At 36.5% G+C, this 24351-nt stretch overlaps 1 protein-coding gene across 6 annotated transcripts in view; it reads right to left on the bottom strand.

Annotated features, from left to right (window-relative positions):
• Positions 1 to 24351, bottom strand: part of PAM (peptidylglycine alpha-amidating monooxygenase) — a 145133-nt gene that overhangs the window by 17784 nt on the left and 102998 nt on the right. For 3 of the 6 annotated variants that reach the window (XM_071581668.1, XM_071581669.1, XM_071581671.1), the window contains exons 8-17: positions 24238 to 24286; positions 23426 to 23493; positions 21581 to 21661; positions 21395 to 21471; positions 21019 to 21122; positions 17789 to 17976; positions 17123 to 17194; positions 16831 to 16902; positions 5621 to 5926; positions 369 to 498 (exon numbers count right to left, since the gene is read on the bottom strand). In XM_071581668.1, the coding sequence (XP_071437769.1) occupies positions 369 to 498; positions 5621 to 5926; positions 16831 to 16902; positions 17123 to 17194; positions 17789 to 17976; positions 21019 to 21122; positions 21395 to 21471; positions 21581 to 21661; positions 23426 to 23493; positions 24238 to 24286 (1147 nt within the window). The remainder of the gene's footprint in view (positions 1 to 368; positions 499 to 5620; positions 5927 to 16830; positions 16903 to 17122; positions 17195 to 17788; positions 17977 to 21018; positions 21123 to 21394; positions 21472 to 21580; positions 21662 to 23425; positions 23494 to 24237; positions 24287 to 24351) is intronic. The other 3 variants (XM_071581672.1, XM_071581673.1, XM_071581670.1) reach the window with 2 other exon arrangements.

Here is a 24351-nt window from a genome sequence, read left to right as displayed (position 1 = left end):
TTCTGTTCAGTGCACCCAAACACAGATTTAAATGAGGATATACTGGAGCTACCTTTGCCTGTCTGAAACCCAAGTGCTAACAGTACTATACCATACTAAGATGTCCCTCACCCAGGCTCATTATTCCTGCTAAAAACTATGGAGAACTAGGGATGGTTAATCTTTCTGAATATCATACTAATGTGGTTATACAGTAGAAGGACCTAATGTACTATGTTCTTTTCCTCTGAAGACACATTCCTACTGGCTGAAGATAGTAGCCCCATCATGAATTGTCAGTCACCACGAGTAAAAAAAAAGAACTTCTTGAGAAGATACACAAACAGCACACACCAATTTGACCCTCTAATTTGCAGGTCTCTACTTACTTTTCATCCCAAACATGATCACCTCTGTGGAAGATAACGAGGTTATTTTCAGGGTCCAGAGCCAAGCCAGAAACTTGGCCTAATCTGAGGTCTAACCCAGGCCACTCCATAGCCTCTTCTATGTGGAAATCTGGCCAAAGAAACAAATAAAACCAGAGAATTATGTAGCATATTTTTAAAAAAACCAACAAAACATAGTCAACTGGGATTTGATACAGACTGTTGGGAATTATATGGACATCTTCACATGCAGTGTCTCCATTAATGCATTGCAATTTAATTCCAAGAATAGCTTTAATATAATAAAGCATGCACAAGCACTGCCATCCTGATACACATAGGATGATAGAAATGTCAAAACTATTTTTGAGTCCATTTTTTTCTCTACCTTAGAAGGATATATGAACACAGACTCTAGAATTTCTAGGGAGTTCTGTAAATACTTTCTACACTGAAAGATAATAAAAATATACAACTATAATGCAAAATCAGCAGTTAAATACCAACCTATCACTGTTCTGTGAAAAAAATGCATAACAAATACTATGAATCACTAAACCAACCACACATTGCAGAATTGAATGATTAATAATTCTTTTTTCTATATAAAGCTGTTGACACTAAGAAAAAAATACAGAAAAGAAAGAAAAACAGCAACAAGAAATAAATAAAAACAGTAATTATGTGAAGTTTGCCTATGACATTCCTTACAGCCAACAAGTGCATTACCACTGGTCAGTGATCATATCCTAATTCAAATACTGCATGCACAAGTGGGAAATAGATGTCTAAATCTCATTAAAGTGATGAAGAAGGGTAGAATATCTGCCACTGTTTATGCCATTAACACATTGTTTTTGAAAAGAAATACTCTGCAGCCTTTGAGTAACACAAATCTGATTCTCACACTAAATCAACAGAAAGGATTTAGCAAGTGAATCATTGCTGGAAGATCAGATGCTTCTTGTGTTTGCCTGAAATTATAAAACGCCTCAACTAAGGGAGACAAATTCAGTTTCAACTTAAAAATTTAATATTTAAAAGATAAAAATATGGTTATTTCAAATTTTGCCTTACGTAAAAACAGATTTACACTGATAAAAGGTACAAACAGGTCAAAATTTGAAAAAGTTGCAGAGAGTGGACTACAGGGATTAATTTCTCACAGATTAACTGCTTAAGTACTATGTGTAAGAGGGTCCTCTTGTGTTGCTCTAGCAGTATATTAAGAGACAAATGAACTATGTTACCAAAAATAAAAGAAATGTAATGACAAAAATCTTCCGAATTCTGATGAACGGATAAAAGAAAAATTCAAAACTGTCTTCTACATTTTAGGAAATCCATTACTGCTTCCTTTCATTAATTGATTTGTTCAGCATAATTCAGGTATTTCTACAATGCATACTTTGTATGTGCAGGTACACACAGTCAATGAGGGTGAATAACACGCAATTTCTTTGAAGTTACATGAAACTGGAGCTGCTTCACTGATATTCAATCTGTTTGACAGCATCATGCTGTACTTTCCAACTTTCAATCCATCCAAAGTTTGTCAGTTTTGCTGTGATCTCAAACATCAGTCACTGGGGCACCACCTGGGCAGGTGAAACACATTTCTAAAGTGCCAGGGAATGCTTTGAACACAAGGCAGATCACAGGCCCTTACAGAGAGCACCCAGCAGTTTGAGAAGAGTTCACTGGAAGTGATCTTCCAATGAAAGAAAAAATTAAATGGAATGAAAATCTCTAGGCCACCTGTGTAACCCATCTGAAAAGCACACCCTCTCCTTCCATCTCACTGGGAAGAGATGCAGCCTGAGCAGCAACAACAAGGATGCAGTTGAGGGGGGAAAAAAAAATCATTCTCCACAATCTGCACAAGACAAATACAAAAGCAGTGCTGAAAACCTACCATGGACTAGGAGATGCTTTACCTGTTTCCTTTTAGATATCATAGCTAGAGAGTTGGTGTCAGAGAAACTCCTGCAGCTAACAAAAACCTAAAATAAACCTAAGGCAATTGCAGTAAATCCAAGACAGTCATCAGAAACTTCTATAACAAGAAGCTCTGCTCTGTAGAAATTTGAGCCGAAAAAAGCTCCAAGCTAAAAGAAAAGTCATTAACAAAGAATTGATATAAATTCTGTTCAGTTCAGTTGAACACAGCAGGTGCAGTGCCAAGTATAATCATGGATGTTTGGATATTGAAAGGAACAAAAGGATGAAAATCCACTATCTGCTTCCTCACTTGCTCATCCCATATCAGTCTAAGCTACATTGCAGAAAACTTGTCTGTGTTTCATGTTAGAGTGTCCCTTGGCCTCTGAGCCATGTCAATAAAAGCTAGAAAACAAAAGGCTGAACATGGAACACTAAATTTTGGCTTCTGTAAAATTTAGTCTCCCCAAAAGACATGTACTATAAAATACAAAAAATGTTTATACTTAAAGGACTAAACAATTCCTGATAAATCAAAATAATAAAATTAATGTGCAGTGAAATACAGTCTAATCACAAGATCTGCAGTCTCCATAAAATCTTTAGAATTTATCACATTTTTCCAAAACTGGTGAATTATTGTTATATTTTCTTTTCCCTTTGCAAGTCTCATACTGAAAGTCCTTTGACACACTTTTATCTTAAGCAACTAGATTTTTATAAAACCTCAGTAAATTTAGACTTTATTTACTTAAGACCTATTAGTATTTCCCTACAAAAATACATGGTCCATGGAACAGTTTCATGTAGATCAAAGAAAATCAGTTTCTCCATTGAAATAATTTACGATTACTTTAAAAAAGTTTTGTTGTGAGATCTCTAAACTAAGTACCAGATCTTCTTCCTTTCATTTTAGAGTAGTTCCTTTCATATAAAAAAGTATAAATAATTAGAACATGCAAGTCATCCTCTAAACCTCCACAAGTGAAAGATTAAAGACTTATTTCTTGGCAAAATTGCAATCCACTGTCTCCAGAATTCAAAGATTGTTCCAGCTTTTAACATCACAAATTTTAAGTAACCCTGCATTTACTCCCTGCCATCAGAGTAGTCACTTAAGCTTTACAAATTTAAGTGAGCACTGCACAAAGGTTTTTAAAATTGGAAAATTACACTCTTTACCTTAATTAGGAGGTAAAACTGTACAGGTTGCAGATTAAACAACCTGACTGATTAGTGACCAGTCTCAGGGTAACAAACTAACAATAATGCAGGGAGTAATATAAAGTTATAAATTAAACATTTATAACAACTTCACTTAACATATTCGCCATTTGCCTTTTCAGAACAGTTACAATTTAAAATTGTCAGGCTAAATATACTAAAGTGGTAATTATTAAACGGTTAACTGAAATTAATTTAACAGCAGAGTCTTGTCCTAAGAATACTGAGAATTTTTTTCAGTTCAATACAATAAAGAATTTTATACAGGGTGTAAATTTTTTCTTAAATGAAGACAACTTTACGTTCCACTTCTTCCTCTGAAGAGGAAAATTCTGTTACAGAAGATTTTGTTCTTGAATATGTAAATACTTCCCTAAACAAAAACTAAACATGTGCTTAAAGATTTTATTGTTACAAAAGTTCTTTTGCCAAAAGATGGCGCTGGCAGCTCCTGCAGGTCAGAACTTCTGTAGTTAGAAGTATCACAGACATAAAAAACCCCCAAACCTCAATGCTATTCAGGGAAATTTCAGTTTTCTTTTTTGCTATACCTCAAAATTGAATAATTTCAAAGTCCATTTAGTAACTAGTCCTCCACCAACCAATTCCCCACATATGACTATATGGCTACAAACACAGCTGAGGAAATGCTTTTTCACAGACTATTCTGAGTTGGAAGGGACCCACAAGGATCATTGAGTCCAGCTCCTAAGTCCATGGCCCACACAGGGGGTTGAACCCATGACCTTGGCATTATTACAGCCAAGTTTTAACCAACTTTTTTCTGTAGTTAGAATCCATGCCACGAGTGTGCCAAACTAAGCCATTTATTCAGTTCACTGACACTTCCTCCTCTGAATCAGTGAAAACAGAGACGAATTTTTGCTTTTGCCTTCTACACACCACATGTTATTAGTTTGAACTAAATGCTTTCACAGAAATGCTATGTGCATTACTCTTCTGAGCATTTAATTCCAGTGAGGTTTATGGAATTATTTATGATTTACTTTTATGGTAACATCCCACCTGTTTTTTTACCTCTATGTCAATAACTTGATAGGCTGTCCTATAACTGCATAGCATAAAATAAAGTTCTCATCTTTGGATTTCTGTCGAACACAACCCCAGGATTTTGCTGAGCTGTAACAGAATCTCATATAAGCGGAGACAATACATGTTAACACAATGAACAGAAATAAAAATCAAGTAGATTATGAATGACACACATTTGTGTACAACAGCACTGCCAAAGATCAAGCTGTCAACATAAAAGCAGGTATGTGTGGCCACAGCTTATGCACACAGATGGCTTTCATGCACATATCCCAGCTCCTTTCATGAGATACTCATCACATGCTGCATTATCTGGCTTTCCACATTAGCAACTAAGGCTAAGCACAGTCAACATCACAGAGACCAAAATGCAAGTAAAACAAACACAACAGTTCCACGGTTTCTGCTGCTATAGAAACCTGAAGGGAATCAATTATAATTCTAGTATAATAAAACAGCCTGTCCACAAGAATATTTGTATAGTCAAGCCCAATTTGAAATCAATATGCAGAAAATTTTACTTCTCAAGCATTGTTCAGGATTAACTATTGCTCTTTCTCAATGAGAGAAAAAATATCCAATTGAATTGCAGTAATACATTTTATAAAATTGTGTACATGACAAACCAAGGTAATCGGAAAACTCATAAAATGTATTGATTATTCCAGTGACCATTTTATAGGGATTACTTGTATTAAAGTTATTCATTTCCTGTGACTACTATATCCTGTATTTACCTTGTTTTAGTATAACTGATATAAAATCATTAAGTAGAAGTCTTAAGAGTAGAAAAACTACTTTATTGTCCAGAAAATACTGGTATTGTGGCACCAGCATGCTTTTTTTCTTCACACATGGAGGAGGACAGAACCCCAGTGAAATACCTCTGCAACAGAGGGAGAACATTTCCATAATTAGGAAAATTATCACATAAAATACTTCCAAACCTCAACTGATATTCCCTTCAGATTTTGCTAATGTGGATCACAGCTCTTACAGTGCATTTCACCGCATAAAATTAACCCCTAACCCACCTCCTGTATGTTCTTTTTCCCAGCTTCCCTCACCATGTTTAGACTGTAGTAAAGAGAAATGTCTGCTCTCTGGTGGCCTCAAGGTAGACTCTAGTCTGTGAAATTTGTGAATTCTGTCTCTGACAAGAATAGTATTGTCCCTCTCATCATGACTTGCAATCTCTCTGGCAAGACTCTTCTTTTGGACTACATTAGCAATCTCAGCTACAAGATCTGATTCTGCCTTTTCTGTAGGTTTATGCTTATGCACATGCACAACATCTTCCCTTTCTCCTAGCAGCTTGGAAAGGAGTGAATAGAAATCACCTGTACAGAAAAAAGATAAGAGGAAAGGAGGAAAAGAATAAATTATAACAAATCATGTAATTTTAGAAAGCCTCAGAAAAGTATAAGGTAACAAAGTTATTCAAACAGTCATTGGCAAAAGTAATAAAGAGGAACTGTTCAAGCCTCAGGAACTGAATGAGCCAAGTTTCTAGTATGAAAAGATAAAGCCAAACCATTATTGACTTAAAATTACATGTAAATGGCCACTTTTACCTGACACTCTGCATCAAAAAATCATCATGTCTGCACAGATGTTCTTGGGAACATGAAAAAACAGAAAAAGGAAACTGGAAAGGGAAAAGGAAAAAGAGGAGAAAAAAGTATGCATATTTCAATAAAACAGTGTTTATCATGGAATTACCTGCCAGGCTACTGCAGATTAATTATATATTCACAAAATGAAGAGGGTAAAGTTCTTTAGTTTTATCGATTTTTCACTTACAAAGACAATAATAGACCATCATGATACATTCAAAACATATTCCTTTGAAATCTCTCATTGCACAAGAAAGCTTAGGCTCTAAAAAAACAAAATTTCACATTTCCATAGTGCTCACTGTAGAAAAAAGACAAAGTAGTAAAACAGAATGATCCATTAAACTTGCATTTATTAATTGAGCCTGGGTCCTGTCCCTCCTTTTACTCCAAATGGTAGCACTCTTTAGTCGTGATATCATCAGGGAACAGTATTCTCTGAAGGTGCTTGCTAGCAATGCAGTTATCACTATAACTTTCTAAAGCATCAACAAGCATTTCAGTAAATTCCAGCACAACAGCTCAAAGCAAAAAAATGAAAACGGATTTTATTAACCAAACATCTTGGCTGTCTGTTAAACTCAACTGCAGCATTTGAATTGAAAGAGACACTCAATGTGCTTTAAGGGTTATTGCAAGGAGGTTACTTCTACTGCAAGTACAAATCATTTGTAATTCCACATTTCTGTTATTTTATGGCAGGCTATATAAGACATTTTATAGAAAAGCAAAACTATAACTAGTGAAGCTTTCACTAAAACAAACAAAAAACAACAAAGAAAGGGGAAAACCCCACCAGAAACTCCATCCAGAACCAGAAATCATCACCTGCACCCTGGGACAGAGGAAATTAAGTCTTTTGTAAATGATCCTAAGAGGATCTGTCATGTTATTAAACAGTCTCAGTTCAATGATTTTGAGTAGAATTCCACTCCTTGCCCTTGGAAATGAAATATCCCAGATGACATCCTCTGTCAGAAAATAATTATCGAAGTAACAGGCCAATTTCAATGAAATTAACAAAGCAAATTAGAGAAGAGAGAAAATCGTTAAGCTATATAACAAATAGGAATTATTTCCTTCAAATGCAATTGTGAACCTGGAGCACTCCATCAAATTAATATTGTCATTCAGTGAGTCCAAGTACTGATACAAAACAAATCCAAAAGTACAACATCATTGGAGTTTTGGATATAAACCCTGTTTATTCTGAGAAAGGTTTTCAATTATATTAATCAGGTCCAATAGTTTCTACTTAAAGCATCCAATAATTGTGATGAAGTAGAAACACAGCTGGAATTTCCTTTACTAAGAAAACATTGGTATTAAAATACTCTATATTGGCCTTTTCCCCCAACATTTAAAAATAAATGAATTTCATATGTACAAATGTTTTAGTTTTATCTATGGCTGGGGACCCATAGGTGAAAAGAGCCAAATCCCTTCCCTACATGCAATTATTTCCAATGAAAGGTTTGAGACTATGAAAAGTCCCCCTAGACCAGAAAGCCTGGAGCTATTTTAGACTGCAGACCTTTTTAAAGCAAGTTCAGTGATCATTGCCCAGTTCACTTCCTTCGAGTTTTGTACCAACAGTCTAATGAACCAACCTGTAATTACTGGTTGCAAAAGAACAACATGCTACAGTTTGTATAAAGGTTTCAGAACTCACAGCTCATATGCTCATTCTACCTGAAGAAGTTTGACAGCTTCATGCTTCAAAGGCATTGCGTTCTCCCTCTGTTGTGCCTGTTGCCACAGAATAATTAACTCAGCCTCTAAATTAGATACTGCATGTTGATTAAAGAAAAAATAAGAATCCCAGACAAAAAAGTGCTTTAGCTTACTTGTCTGGTATTGGCTTCTACAAAAGAAACTGTTACAAGATAGGACTTGATAGAGGACAAAAAGAAAAGAGAGCAGGGGAATCCAACTTAAAAACAAGGCAAGTCCAAGGAACAATTTTTAGGACAAGGTGCTTTCATAGAAAATTCCAGTGGTCTTTATGGAAACTGTTCTTCAGGGAGTCAACACTAAGTAGGTTGATCAGTTTTCATTTTCTCCTAGCACTGATCCAACAGTCACAAGATGCATGAGAGACCTTCAAACACAGGAGGAAGGTGGTTTGAGTACGTCACTGTCAGTGGCTACAAAGGAGACATTTCCCAACCTGAGCTTGTTCTGTTGGTGCTTCCATTAAGTTTTGTAATGAAATATTTGTAAGAATATTTAGGAACTGTCTGAATGTATGAAAAAAGATGTGCCTGAGAGAGTGGAATGGGTCTGAAGTGTAGGTGCCCTGAAACTGCAATCCTCTCCTTCAATAAATGTGTTTGAGAAAATGAATATGAAATCTCTAGGCCCGAAGTTCAAAAGATATCCATGAAGTCTGCTGTCTGCCCAGTACCTCCATATTCATGGCACAAACAAAAGGCTGAATTCTTCTGTCAATTTCTCAGCATCTTGACACAACTCAGAGTATTTACATAGCACAGAGGATGTGTGCAGATGTGAAAGGGAAGAATTTAAGTTTCCTGACTACTTAATGTATGCAGATGTACCCTGAATTCCACATATGGAATAGAGGTCCCACATTATTTGGGACCAACCTTTTCTGGCTTTGTTTGTGATCTCCAGGCAGATTCCAATAAATTTCTAACAGCATAATTTTAAGAAGTAGTTTAGAATTCACTACAGATTAACTAGCAGAGAGCAGACTCATGTTCATTTTGATTAACAGTTGCTCTCTGCAAAGCAATATCCAGCAAACAAAGCACAGTCTTGTGTGGCTGCTTTACAGCTGTCTTGTACCAGCTGGAACAGTTGAAGGATGTTGCATGCCTGAAGATACTCAGTGGGAAAGGAGCACCAGCAAGATGCAATGTGTTATGTTCAGTCTTGTTTGAGATGAGTCAGCCTCACCTTTAAAATGCTTAGGTATGACTAGATGAAGACGTGGGTCAATCAACAACTTGCTATTATCAAAAAAATTGAACTCTAGCAACGCAGTCTCTGGGAAGGTGCCTGATTGGGTCACTTTTAGAGAGTGGACTTACATGCCCCTCTTATGTGTAAACTATCAGCACACTTCCCTCTACACAGAAGGGGACTGGCTACAAATACCTACAGTTAATTCTCTTCTGGAAGAAGTGATATCAGACAAGACCAACATCTCCAGAATGAAACCCTCCACAAGCACAGTCTAGTAAGTCTAAATAGTCCAACAGTGGTTCTACACCAGCAAAACTTTTACAGAACAATGCTTTGGTAAACAGTCCTGAAAACAAAATCATAACATTCGCACCTTCATTGCAAAACATGAGTTTAACTTCATCTGATCTCAGTAAGAGGTCAGATTAGTTTAAGGTTAATAAAGCAGTTCATGTAGGTAATGTTTTTAGTCATGTGGTTTAGTTTTAGGTAGTCTTATAAGGAGCAGCGGGGAGTTGGTCTTAATGAATTTTACAGGTCTCTTCCAAATTGAGACGTTCTATGTTTCTATGTCTAAAACCAGTCCTTTTCTTTCAGCACAGAGCACGAGTTCCCCAATTTGCTGTGAGCAGTCGCTGTCCGTGGTCCTTCAGCAACACACTTGTGCTGTTGGAAGCACCAATTTCCAGTTTGGATGAAGTATCTAGCCATGGTGCTGCAGGATCAGGCTAGATGGGAATCTCAGTCACGGTAAGCCTGTCCAGAGAGCCTGAATGAGTACCTGTTAAGATACATAGGTGAAAACTCACTTTGCTGCATTTTAGGAAAAAAGCAAGACACCCTGGTGGTGTCTGAGAATTTCCATCTCCAGAATCTGTATTTTATCATCATGTCTGTACAGTTTCACTGAGACTGTTCAGATGGGCTGCCCACTCTGTTACTGTTATTCTGGACTTAATTGTTCCTTCCAAATTTATGTCTTGATCCCATCACAATTGGATCATAAGTTTTCATAGCTGAATTTGGGTTTCCCCATCATCTCTGACTAAAATAGTGTATTGGTGTATTGTGAGACTCCATGTTTCTGTCTTTCCAGGACATGCTTCAGTTTAATGGGTTCATCTGGCAAAAGGGGTCAGAGGTTCTGCCTCTTCCTAAGTGCTGAAATCATGGTCTAAATGCTACAGCCTCCAACTGTGACTTTGCATCATTTTAAATCTCTGGTAATGTCTATGTAATATGTCAGGAGCCATAACAGAGAACATGTATTTCAGCTGGAGAACTATTCCTGGTAAAGCTATGGAAGCATCTGCAAGTATCACTTACAAGACTGTGCCATCATGAGTACATACTTCCCACATAAACATTTTTTCAAAGTTCAAAGATGAATTCTCTTTGCCTTCTTTGGCTCCCAGATGAAGTCCCTAAGGTCACTGTAACAGGCATACATCAGATAACATTGCTGATAGAAAAGCAGGGGAGAAAGGCATGGAAATGTTGCATAAGTGAACAAAATCTTATGCCTGTTTCAAGTGACATTGGACATAGTTGACGTAATAGTCCAAAACAACTTCCAAAATGTCCTCTCATCTGCTATTATTTTTCATGCAAATCATAATTTAATCTGTTGCTTTGATGAAAGCATTGGAAAGATTAATGAGAACCAAAAAATATTAAGCAATATTAAGGCTGTTTTCGTTTTGAAGGGGCTGGGAGGAATAGATAGGAAATGAAAAGAGTTAAGCTGCTCTAAAGACTCTTGACCACGCTCACTGCCCTAAGTGTTGTGCACTTACAGCACAGCCAAACTGACATGTCTGAAACTAGGAATTGCATCTGCTCTCAAGGCATTTCTAAGCAGCTTACACAGCTAAAAAGCAGGATGGAAGAAAAGGTAAAAAAATAATTTTCTCTTTTCTTCTGCGTCTGCATGTCCCTAAGAAAGGCTTTTACTATCACTGCAATGTAAATGCACTTTCTCTGGTTTCCATTCATCTCTTCTTTTTCTGATTCATCTGTCAAAACATCTAAATGTGAACATTTTGAGAGTCCAAGGACAGTTTTAAAAATCACTAAGTTACAGGAGTTTGTTAAAGCTTAGTATGAAGGAAGACTAAGAGTATTCACAGGATTAGAGTTTGTTACAGACACGTGTTCGTCAACAAACCAGAACCTGAGACAACAAACCAAAGCTGATTGCAAATACCTAATTCTGTCCTACTCTTTCTTTCCTTCCCAACCAGTTAGTTTCTGACAAGCACCAATCATTTTGTTACAATAAAATGTATTTATCAGCTACTGCTAGATGATTAGTAATAAAGATAGTGGTTTTACCACACAGGACTTCACTGTGCTCATTTGGATGTATTACAGACATTGGATATTCAGACATAGGGTACACCAGTTTCACCTCAAATTTCTATTTCATGTAGTACCTACTTTCGAATACATTCAGTCTCACAAAACGACATATGGGAGACTATGTTTATTCAAGAGTAGTTTTGCTATCCTCAATTTATTTCTTTAAAGCATCATCATGGTTTTTGGTTTTGTTTTTTTTTAAAGGCAGGGAAACTATAAAAAAGGAAACATTTTGCCAGTAACAACAACAATAATAATCAATAAATGATTTGGTTTGTTTTAGATTTGCAATATGACTTCACAATTTCCCTGAACTCTTCCTGTACTAATACAAGGTACACTTTCCATTTCTTCAGACATGTTAATGATTTAATAAGCAGTTTTTGTAGTTGTTAATTGATAAGTACCCTTTATATTACAGAAAATACACAGGAAACATCTCATTACAATTTTAAGAACCAGACAACATAAACCAGGTGTCAGACAGTGAAGACTGAAACACTGAATTTAAAATTACTTCTTTCCATGCTTGTTACATTCTTTTCCTGCTTAGGTATGCACCTTACACCAGTTGTTGTTTGGGGTTTGGTTTTTTTGCTTAGATCTGATGCTTCTTTCTTTGCTGTGCCGAAGATGCTTTCACAGAGATTATGAGTAACCTTATCCTAACCAGATCAAAGGCTCATCTTTTATTTACAGCTTTGAGTAGGATCATTCAGTGTTGAAACAGCAAGAAAGTCCTCCGTGATTCTGAATCTTCCTAATTGTAATTCTCTAATGGTGTGTATCGCTCTGAGTATCTTTCAGTAGCATTTTCTTCCAAGGTTTAATTCACTTTTATCTTACTTTAGTACACTATTTAAGGGAGTTCATATTATCTCTGAGCACCAAACATGCATCCCAAGCCTGAAAGCATCTAAATACTTTCTTGTATGTCTAGACCTAATCTAAAAATGTCTCTAATTTCATTCTACACGTCCCACATCAGTACTGGAAAGTGAATCTGTCTTCTGTTTCAAGTGTCTCCCAAGAACTTTAAACCACCGAACAAAATGAACTCATCTCTTTTCTTACAACCACACACAAAATGATGACAAATTTACTGTGCTGGCATAAAAATACATCAAACCTTATTGGTTGATGCTGCTTCCATGGATTAGACATGTATTGCTATGACAAAAATACACCTCTTCATTGAAAGTTGCTGCTCTACTTGAAACACTAAGTACCTGTCTCAATGCTGAGTCTCTTTTTCTTTCAACACTTATCCCACAAGACATTTTAGGCCTCCCTTCACATTTTCCCCACCCTTTATTTTTTCCCTTAATGAAGGAAAGCAGAGATGAGACAGAAAGAGGAGGAGCTTCATCTCCTTCTTCTCCTTAAATCAATTAGAAATGTCTATCCCAGATACAAAAAAGCTCAATCAGTACATTTTTATTGTAATAAACTTTTCAAAGAAACACACAACTGAGCAGCAAAACTCAGAACAGACATTTCAGCTTCCCAGCTCAGTAACTTCTGAATGCTGGACTCAAACTGTAATAGTATTTTCAATGTAGAGGGTTTAATGGGATTTCAGTTAAAACACTCAGCTGAGAAAAAGGGACTCAGACCAGTCTATCTGAGACATTCCAAGAGAGAGATTTTAAGTTCACTTTTACTGAACCTTCCCATTTGAACTCCTGGAATAACTTGTTCTCAGGGCAATCATGAAATAATGAGGGATGAGGGAAAAAACCACTGTACTGGCAGTGACTAATACTGAGAGCAAAAGAACTGCAGCTTTGACTCTCACTTCAGATTCCATCATCAGAGGCATAAAATATGTTACTTTTTTGGTACTAACTCTTAAATTCCCTAAGCCAGAGAGGAGTAAAAATGTACTTTTACAAGTGTCACAGTAAGCATAATACCAGAAGTAAAATGAAAATCCCATCTCATCTCTCTGCCATATTCATGTAAGTAATGTATACATGTGTACACATGCCCTTCTAAAACAAACACAAACCCTAACCTTTGGTTTATATGCTGCTGGTGAATTTTGAGCTCCAGCCAACCTTGAATTTTGCTTTGAAACATTTGAACATATTTACACTTATTTTGCTAGGAAAAAAAATTTGCCTTCTGCTTCAAAAGGTTTATAATAACATCTCATGCACACAAAATGAGATGTCACATCCTGAGCCAGTCAACAACTTAAATACCAGGCATCCGATTAACCATCATCTGTCTATTCCTTGCTTGTTTTTAAGAAACTACTCCTGTTATTGTTTATAGGCCTATGTTTCTACAGCTTTCAGGTACATCAGCAGTGAACTTTCTCAGAAGAAAAGGCTGCTTCATTGCTGGCAAACCAGAACTACATTATCCTGTATTATGCCACAGATTACAGCCAGGAAAGTGATGAACAAGCAGAATTAAACATTTAGGCCTTTTTTCCACAGGTAGGACATACAGCAGAGAAGGTGAATGCTAACAAATCAATGTTTTTAGCACTAGTGTCTCTATTGAGTACAATTCAATACACAGTATTTGTTTTACTTTATGTTTCAGCAGGAACAGGAGACTCTACAATACGTGCAAATGTTTAAATCAATTGCATTTCCTCCAATAATTGACTCCTATGAACAGTTTGTCTTCACCAAACAAGGACACTGCTGTTTCAGAAAAAAATATGAGGTCAGTTTCATTAAGGTAAGTTCAGTTAAATTTTAACACAGCAGGGATTCAGCTTCATCTTCATGTGGAGTGGTGGTTTGCTTTGTGATGGTTACTACTTATTTCAATATATTGAAGTGTTTATTAATGTGCTTCTGATGAGTGAAGATGATGAAACTGAACATTTAATGTGAAAGCAGTGACAGCACCTGGAGGTACCAATATATAAACTGTCTGTGTATGGCAGGAGGTACATCTAAATTTATGCCCAGGCAAACATTTGGTATGCACATTATTAGCCACCAGCTACATGGCAGGCTTTTTTGTTTTCCCTTTTTGAGGCAAATGCTTAGAGTTAAGAATAAAGACATAAAAATTGCCCCTGACAAACCCTCTAACCCCCAGCTTTGTAAGTATGCATGGAAGCATAACAATTTAACAACTAACTCAGTTTTAGTGAAGTACTTACAGTGTTTACTTCAGTTACCTGACACTAAGGAGGGGAAAATGAGTTGCTACAACATAATGAATCATAGGGAGAAAACACAACATGCAAGATAAAATACAGAATTATGGGAAAACTGCTGAAGTGCTTTCTCCAGAGCAAATCAAAGACTGAATTTACTGAGCAACAACTCAGCAGCAACAGAACTAATCAAAGCCTCAGTTTTGGTGGCACTGTGTTTTCTAGATAAGGTTATCACACAGAGCATGTCATGCCAGACCATAAACAGAAAGACTTATGTCATTTACCTTGGTGAAAGTATGTATTTGTATAATGACCTTAACCTCAGTGGATGTGTGTATTTGCTGCTCTGTAGCTTAGGGGTCCACTGCTCCCTCCCTCCCTCCAAACTGTAGAACTTTTCTGTCATTAAGGGCCTCGTTCAAATTTGGTAGATGTTGGCTAACGCACTGAATTTACTTGAGGTGATGGAAAAATTGGCAGCACAATTGCATAAAACTGATTTGCGCCACAAAACTGGAACCCAATTTCTATGTAATTTTTATAGGCACACTTTAGCAGACCATTTTCAGCTCCTGGTTTTCCCACTGGTGTCTTATCAGGTACTCAAGTGCTTGCAGAACCAAAACTTTCTAAACCAGACCCCCAACTTTCCCTCTTTGGAGACAAAAAAACTTGATCTGATTTTCCCTTTTGCTTTTTTTTTCCTTACTCAAAACATCACACAACTGAAGTTGGAACTGTTATCAATACAAAATTGAAGACAGGCTCCTGTAAATGATGGGAGAATTTACCTTGAGCTAACAATTAAGAACAAGAAATGAAATTCTCTCACAGCTGTGTTTTGTTACTCCATATCATGAACCCAACTAATTTCAAATGGACAAAACAATGCAGTGTGTTTCCATAGAAACACGTCAGATGAGGATGTACACCAAACAGTGGTCTCAGCTAACCAAACTGCGCTGCAGAAACACATCTTCAAAACACATTTCAAAGACAAATGAAAAAGGGTTTAAAAGCAGGACTTTGTTTCAACATTTTTTTCCCAAGCATTAAAGAATTCAGCAAAACACACAGAACCTTGACTGAATGTTCATGGACTTATTAGTAACATAAGGGTGAAGCAGTTTGTCAGCATAAACCTTGATGCAAATTTGTAAGCAGATAGCTCATTCTGCTCTGAAACAGGCTTAAAGAGTTTGAATTCTTTTTCTTTCTTAAAAAATACATCTTGAATTGACTAAGATAAATTTAAGGTATTGTCATTAGGAGTTTAAGATACTTCCAGTTAAAATGATTTTACACCCTAGAAGCTAATTTTTAATGCAACTGCAACTTAATTACTTAACTCTGCAAAGTGGCAGAGTACATAGAAAATATAACACCTTTGTGATACATCATGAAAAAGTCTAAACACTGGCCCAATCTTTGCTTTCCTTAAAGACAAGAGAAAATTTGCCTTATTTTTGTCTTTGAACTTCGACACTGTTTGATGAAAGGGGTATGAAACTGTAGCTGACAAGGTCTTCTTCTTAGAGTCAAGAAAAAGCTGGATACTAAAGCAATATTTATCTAATAGTATGACTCAAAAGAACTGTAAAGTACAGTCTTAATGTATCTCTGAAACATAAATAATATTCAGTGTTTTTCTTAAAAGATTCATAACACTCCTGGACTTTTTTTCTGCAACTAAGTACTACACACATTTCTGCATGAGTTCTTACCTATATATGCACATAGACGCAAATACAGGGAAAAATAATTCAGTATTAAACATTAGCTGCATTCAGCTCACTGCATGCACAACCAGTGTTGAAGCATAAGAACATTTTTCCCTATTACATACACAGTAACATAAACTGAGAAATCAGTGAAGACCTAATAGCAGATAGTGACATACAGAATATATGTACGTGCACAGAAATTGTAACCTTGGTTAAAAAATTAAACAGAGAACAGGAAAACCTAATGAGATTAAAATGCATTAATAAATTTTACCTGCAAGGCTAAAGATCAGTGGTAGACTATTTTTTTATTATTTCTTATATAGCATTAAATTGTATCAGCTTTACAGAGTGTTGCAAATTCCACCCATTAAAGAGAAACAAATTAAAAAAATTAAAATTCATTAACAATCAGGATATAATTTATCAATGTTTTACATTAGTGAGTTCTTCACTTGACACTGAAATAAACAAGAACATACCCTGATTCAAAATCTCTTCCTCTTCTTTTTTGGCCTGATGCAGCAAAGAACTTGTATCACTATCCTTGGTTTCTGAAAAACAGGGTTAGGATATGATGTCAACCTCTGTATGTGAAGGAAACTGAGTATCTCCTTACTGGGGAAAAAAAGCCCTTCTGAACATTTGGTATTTTTGTCTATGCAAAGTAGTTGTACCAAACAATGCAGCAGTAAAAGAATTGGAATAAAAAATTAAGATTTGTACATAGAACATAGAAATACGAAATGTGCACAGAAATAAACAGACACATACCCTGATTCAAAATCTCTTCCTCTTCTTTTCTGGCCTGCTGCAGCAAAGAACTTTTATCACTATCCTTGGTTTCTGAAAAATAGGGTTAGGATATGATGTTAACCTCTGTATGTGAAGGGAACTGAGTATCTCCCTACTGGGGAAAAAAAGCCCTTCTGAAATGAACATTTAGTACTTTGGTACTAAACAATGCAGCAGTGAGACTACTTCTGGATAATAGTGTTGCTACAACTTATATTCCTACTGGTGTTCAATGTAAACATTTGATTCTTTCTATAACAAGGCAGTGGGATCCAAAAAACTGTGGAAAGGTTATGATTAAATTTTGTAGGAAATCAACAGATAAAAATGCAGACATTAAGATGCTGTGGATATAAAGTTTAGCATAGAGGAAGAGGCCAATCTTTAATGTACACAGTTCATACAGCTACTAAAATATCCTGGAAATAGGAAGTCAGCAAAAGGAAGAAATGGACAAAAGACTGTGGCAAACATTTCCACCAAAACCCAGAGCAGAATCCCACAATGGTTTATTAGCTAGAAATTTGAATTTCATGCAGAATTGCATTATCTCTTTATAAGAATTTTGCATATCAAAACAACAGAGCGAAACACATCAGTGAGCACAAGACAACTTGAATAAAATGAACTGCAAGTATATCTCACCCTCATGATGCCCATGTGTCATCTTCAGCATATCAGACTTGACTGGAATAGGAATATTTGCCTCCTGTGGAATATTTCTGAACATCTCAGGGTTTGCATTCTGTGTGCAGGTCATATATGAGACAGCATGCTTGGCTTCCATGTAGTACATAATGTAAAAATTACACATTTCATCATTGGCTGTACCCCTACACAACACAGAAAAGATGTGGCATTATTAAAAAAGATTACCTGAATACAGCTGGGTTTTAATTCATTCTACTTGTGTAATAGAATATTAAAAAGTAGCTATGAAATGCTTAGATGTCCCACACTATGACATGTAATACCTTCATTGCAGTGAATGCCAACAGTTTCTTTTGGTCTATAATGGAGAACACCAGTTTGCACAAACTCCCCAGTGTACCTCAGAAATTCCTAACAATTTGGGTTTGATTCTACAGAAAATTGCATCACCTATTTAAACTCTTCTTTCTCATTTCCCCAGGATACTCCACATAGTCCCACTGTGCCATTAACTATGCACATGTTCTGATGAAACACAACAGAACTGCATCATTCATTATGTCATTATTCACATACTTCTCTGTCAATTTGGGGCAAATGTAATTTGAAATTCTTGCAAATAACATCTATGTTTCATTTCAGTGCCTATTTTCTATGACAAATCTTCTCCTGCCTCCTCCAAAATGTTCAAGTGCATCCATTTATTGTCCAGTCACTGGTTCTAATGCAGCAAAACTTAATTTCATTACGTATTTTACACCATAACTGTCTTTTAAAGAGAATATAGCACTGTTTCATCTTGAGAATGACTTGTTCATAAGCTTCTGTAACAAAAACATGAGTGCAAGGGGAATGATTAAATACCAGCAAAATTCTGTTCTTAGATAAATGTTGTGCATGTACTTGAAACAGCAGAGGCTCTTCTGTACTGCTACATAATCCTGTCTTCAACAGAAAAAACAGCTGGTAAAAGAAAGATTTTTTTCTGAAAATTATTACTTTGTGGAGCAGACAATACAGGGCCTCTTTTTAACTGTAATCTGTTCCTGTTGTTTCCTCTGCCATAGGAGTTTATACCTTTTATTTCAACCTACAATCCTGACAATGGAATAAACTAGAACTTTTCTTTAAAAGTTCACAAAATGCAGGGCTTTACACTGAGATTTTTTTAATTAGCTTTCACAATTAACCAGTGACCCCACACTCATAAAAGAGATACAGGGGTGGCCTATTAGCTGTTTGCAAAGACGTCAGCGCTGACTTTTCCAGCAGCATCCTGCAGCATTCATTTATTCACCATAGCAACAATAATGACACAAGCCAGAGGGAGAGGGGGGAACGTTTCGAAAGGCGAATTGGTATTTTTCCATGCATTGGAAGTTTAGCATCCCTTGGAGACCACAAAAACGAGACTCTGACTGGGCAAGCTCTGCTTAAGCTCTTAGGAAGCATTAACTTCACTGCTGGACCTCCAATATTTGTCACTATAATTGCTTTCTTTTTAAAACTCCAATGGAAAAGGGGATGTGGAAACCACATGGAATCTGGTTCACCTGACACATGTTGCTGTGTCTAAGCTTTGGTGGTGGTTTAAGGGGGCAACTAAGAACCACACAGCTCCACTCCTGCCCACCCAAGAGAGAATGAAGTAAAACTTGTGATACAACATAATACTACTAAATAATAGTAAATAAATAATATTGGATAATAGTAGTAACAAAACTACTAATAATACTAATAAATATTATTCATACAATAGATATTTATACGTGATATAATAATACAATGACATAGTAATAATAATAATCATAACAACAACAACAACAACAACTGTAACAGAAAGGACAGAGTTTCTCCATTAAAAGCATACTAGTATATTGAAAGAAAATACCCTAATTGTCCTAAGACTGTTTCTTAACCTGTAAGGCTATTCAGCAAACAGGAACTACATTTTGAAGTTACAGGAACTAACAGAAACTTTTCAAACTTGCAAACAGAAGATCAGAATTAAGGTTTTAGATATATTTTTTGGTGTTAGAACATTTGTAAAAACCTCTCCTCAACTCAGTTTGCTTCTATTGTTATTCATCAGTGTTTTAAATATCCAAGGAAAGCTGATAAAGCCATGTTGAATCCTTATCCCTCCACCGAGGTGCAATCAGGGCACTAAAAATCTCTTTCCTTAGGATGCTGCAGCACATCCTCCCAGAATGGAGAGATTTCTGCAGAGGAAATCATAGAATCATAGAATCAATTGGGCTGGAAAAGCCCTCTGAGATCATCAAGTCCAACCCTTGGTCCAACTCCAGTCCCTTTACCAGATCATGGCACTCAGTGCCATGGCCAAGCTCAGTTTAAAACCTCCAGGGATGGGGAATCCACCCCCTCTCTGGGCAGCCCATTCCAATGCCTGAGCACTCTCTCTGCAAAGAATTTCATTCTGATCTCCAACTTCAATTTCCCCTGGCAGAGCTTGAGCCCATGCCCCCTTGTCCTACTGCTGAGTGCCTCTACATATGCAGTAAACTATGGTTCAAAGAACCAGAGCCAGTTTAGAGAATATCAACATTACATCTACTTTGACATCTGTATTTGTCAACCTGATCCTATAGGGCTGTGTCTGTCACATGCAGCTGTACAGCATCACTGACTAACACAGTTCAGATTTTACTATTTATCATTATTAGTAATTTCTGGTTTAATTGACTTTCATAAAAGCCTGTAGAGTTTTATATTGAAAAAGAGTAAGTGATGTATTATTCCACACTTTTAAGGTTAGACCTTATAGTAGTTCAAACTATCAGAATTTTATCAGCTTCTATAAATTTTCTTTCCAAATTAATGCAGAGAAACTGTGAAGTTTTATTATTTCATTATAAACAGTCAATAATGTCACCTTCATAAAAATGCATTTTCCAGAATTGATATTCTGTATCCTTCTCCAAGTGCAAATCAGCCCAACATCTGAGTAAGGTGTCTGGCAGCAAAGCTCCACTTGAGAAATGTTCTGAATACTTTAGCAAAGTGAATATTCACATAAGTAAAGTCAATGAACACTGTGCAGAGTTAAATCTTAAATGGACTAGGCAGCAAAACAGAACATTCTGGCAGAAAATGTTTCTTAGAATTACCTTGGAAGAAGACAAGAAGTAAACACATTTCTACAGATAACCAACACCCTGGAAAACAGTAGTCAGGAAATGGAGCAAATAGATAAAATTTACCCTATATGTGTCTCTGTAGTTCTGCCTTCCCCACTGAACACACATCTGGCTGCCAGGATGTCATCATAGCTCACATCCACCGGATGCTCCACTGGGTAGAAAGCCTGAAAGAGGGCATGATTCACCACAATCAGTGGAACTCTTTCATATTATCTATGTCAATATGCACTGATGAGAACTCCAGTGCCATACATGAGGAATGGTTTTTGCATCACAATCTAATTGTGGGAACACTTGGCAATATTCACTTCCAGTGGCACAACACCATGTGGAAACACCAGGATGCAAATCTGTGGGCATGTGACTTCCAATTCTGCTTCTCAGTTTCAATAAGGGTAATTAAAATTTACACTTAGAATAGTGAAAAACAACCAACCTGTGGTAGCAGAGGGCTCTGTCTACCAATCAACGTCCATTGACCATTTCTCACCCTGTACCCACTCACTACTTTACCTGTAAGACACCAATATGCACATGAACAAGAGACACACCTAAATGTGTTCCAGGGTTAGCATTTTCCTGTTAAGTATTTGATATTTCTACGCTGCAGTAAAACCCTTACCTAGTCTGTGTGTATGAACTCTGTAGGCAAAAAGGTGCATTGGAAACCTCTTGTAATGGCAGGCAATGTCTGCATCAACCACTGTTAAAATACGACAGCAATAAACAATGACACAAAATAAACACATTATTTATCAAACAGAGAAAAGTTAAATTACTGTACTTCATTAAGCATGGGTTGCAAAAAGTACACCTACACTGGAAAACAGCCAATTTCAAAAGATAAAAGATAATATCTTATACTTCTACAATGTCTATCTCGGGATATCTGCAAAGCAAAACTAATAAAATATAGTAAAGGTCAGTTGGAAATTACTTTCTGTGATGACATACATACAAAATTGGGCTGAAAGCCAGATGTATTTTTTCCAGTGTACACTACTGCTATTTAACAAAATAAAGCAACATGTGTGCTTACAGACTATTGTGATGGACACTTAAACATATAAACTTTCAAGGGAAAATTGAAATCCACTACTATTATTCTTGTCTTGGTTTGAGCTGGCAAAATGCCAACTGCTCAACACCAAATCAGAGCCTCGCTCTCCTCACTGAGAAAAGAGAGAAAGGGAAAAAAAACCCTCTCAAACTAAGTTTATGCTTAAACTAACTATATATATTTATACAGAAAAGAGAAAATTAAGATACAATAACAAGGAAGGTTTGATTTTCAAGGCCCAGACCTAGAGATGTAAGGTTAGACACAGACTTTGGCAGAGAAGTGCTGCACAACTTGTGTTAGGTGCAGTAGCAATAGCTGTGGAAGAACCTACAGAAAAATCTCTCTGTTGGTGCCTGTCTGAGAGGTATCTGCATTTCTCCTGTTGTAACAGACCTCATGCTCCACTTAGGAACTGTAAATATGGCCGAACATGAGAAGGCAGCTATCAACAGGGACAGAACTGTTTGTTTGCCCCTTCCCCTCACTCCTCTAATTGAAAAATTAAACTCCTGCATTGATCAAATATTTTAGGGGTTCTGGGGAATTAATTTGATGTGTTTTTACACTGAAAAGTAAATATCTCAAGTTCCATTTCAAACTTAAAAATGTTTCAAATTTCTGATCACTAAACACTTGGAGACAGCTGAGCATTTGACCATCTCATCTGATTCAGTCAGAAAACTGTAAATGAGACAAATGGTGGTTCTCAGTGCCCCAATTTAAAATTCTGTATAGCAGAGGAAAGTGTAAAGTCAGTGCTCAACTTAGAACAGAACAATCCATGCTAGCCTGAAAAAGGGATATTGGGACTATCCAAGCTGAGTTTCAAATAAAATCCACTGAGTAGGATTCTCAATACAAACTGCTTGAAAACTTTCTTTTACAATGTTTTTTTTCAGCATTTTGACCTTTTAACCAACCAGGAACATATGAATAAATTTTTAAACAGCAGCCCCTTAATAGTTGAAATTCATTCACTAAAACCGAACTCTTGGTAGAATCACAAGTATCATGAATGACAAATACAGATGAAGAAGAGCCCAAAATACTTTATGGCTTTTTAGGGGGGAAACAAGGAATTAGAAAATAGGTAGAACTTTTTTCTGTATAACATGAAGATGAAAAGAAATCAAATAAATACTCTTAGGAACCCTAGAAACTTCAGAGTTGCACAGATCATTACTGCTTTGTACAATATTCTGTTTCTACAGCATCGATTGCCTTTATTGATGTAGTCATCAGGAAATATGATACAATCCTCTACATAATTATTTTTGTCATCATTTGTTTAATTCAGGAATTAATTTGCCCATCTAGAATTCAGCTAAATTTTCATCTGCAATAAGCAGTAAATACAAGGCAGATGCTGAAATTATATAACCACTTTGTAGAGCGATGACTCACCTTTCTCGCCTGGTGGTATGACCGTGTTCACAGACATCATCAGATACATTCCAGCAATCAAAGGCTGCCTGCAAGTCAAAACCCAAGCTCTGGTAAACAAGTCCTCTGTAAAACACAACTGCAAGTGGCATGATATACAACACCATTTAACAGCACTGATTTCTAAACCTTGCATTACAGCTGGAACAGCTGAGAAGCACTTCCCTCTCCCTTCTTTATTTTCATACAGTGCTACAATTTTTAAAGCATTTCCTGCAAATTATGTGAAATAGGACAGAGCTACCATCTACCTCATTGCTGTTCTTGTTCCAGATCTCTAAATATGAAGCTCTTATGCTACATTAGCTCAGTACTGATAGCATCACTTGGTAAAGTTTCTTAGCAGAAATTAATTTTTTTGCCAACAGATTGTTGCTGCCCACTGACTCCAGTGGGTCCAGAAGAACCACGTGACATCGGACTCAGAGGTCAAACAACTACAAGCCCAGCATCTCACCCGGAAAGGGCTTCGGACTTTACCTTATAAGTACATGTTTCTAACCTCAGCCTATGGAGTCAGATGTGCTGTGCCCAGGGCGGGGTTACCTCAGGTTATATATGGTGTTTAATTTGAATAAAGTTGGGATTTGCCTGAACACCATATTGGTGTGTGTGATCTCCTTTGGACCCATCCACAACAACAGATGACACATGATTTCAAAATTCGTAATATTGTGAAGTATGTATTACTTTTATTTCACATGTTTTCAAACGAATCCATATCTTCTCTTCAAGTGAAAAAATAATAGGTAAGTATTTTTAAAGATACTCACTTTTGATGTGTCAGGTGTAAAGTTACACCAGAGCAGTCCTTGTGTTTATCTGCACAAATCGTGAAACAGTTTACCATTAGCAACAGAACTGCTGAAAATTATTATATATTACTA

This window comes from Pithys albifrons, chromosome Z (genome assembly GCF_047495875.1).
Source record: "Pithys albifrons albifrons isolate INPA30051 chromosome Z, PitAlb_v1, whole genome shotgun sequence".
Classification (NCBI taxonomy): domain Eukaryota; kingdom Metazoa; phylum Chordata; class Aves; order Passeriformes; family Thamnophilidae; genus Pithys; species Pithys albifrons.
Note: the sequence above shows the minus strand (reverse complement) of the source record. Positions and strands in the feature narration are given on the sequence as shown.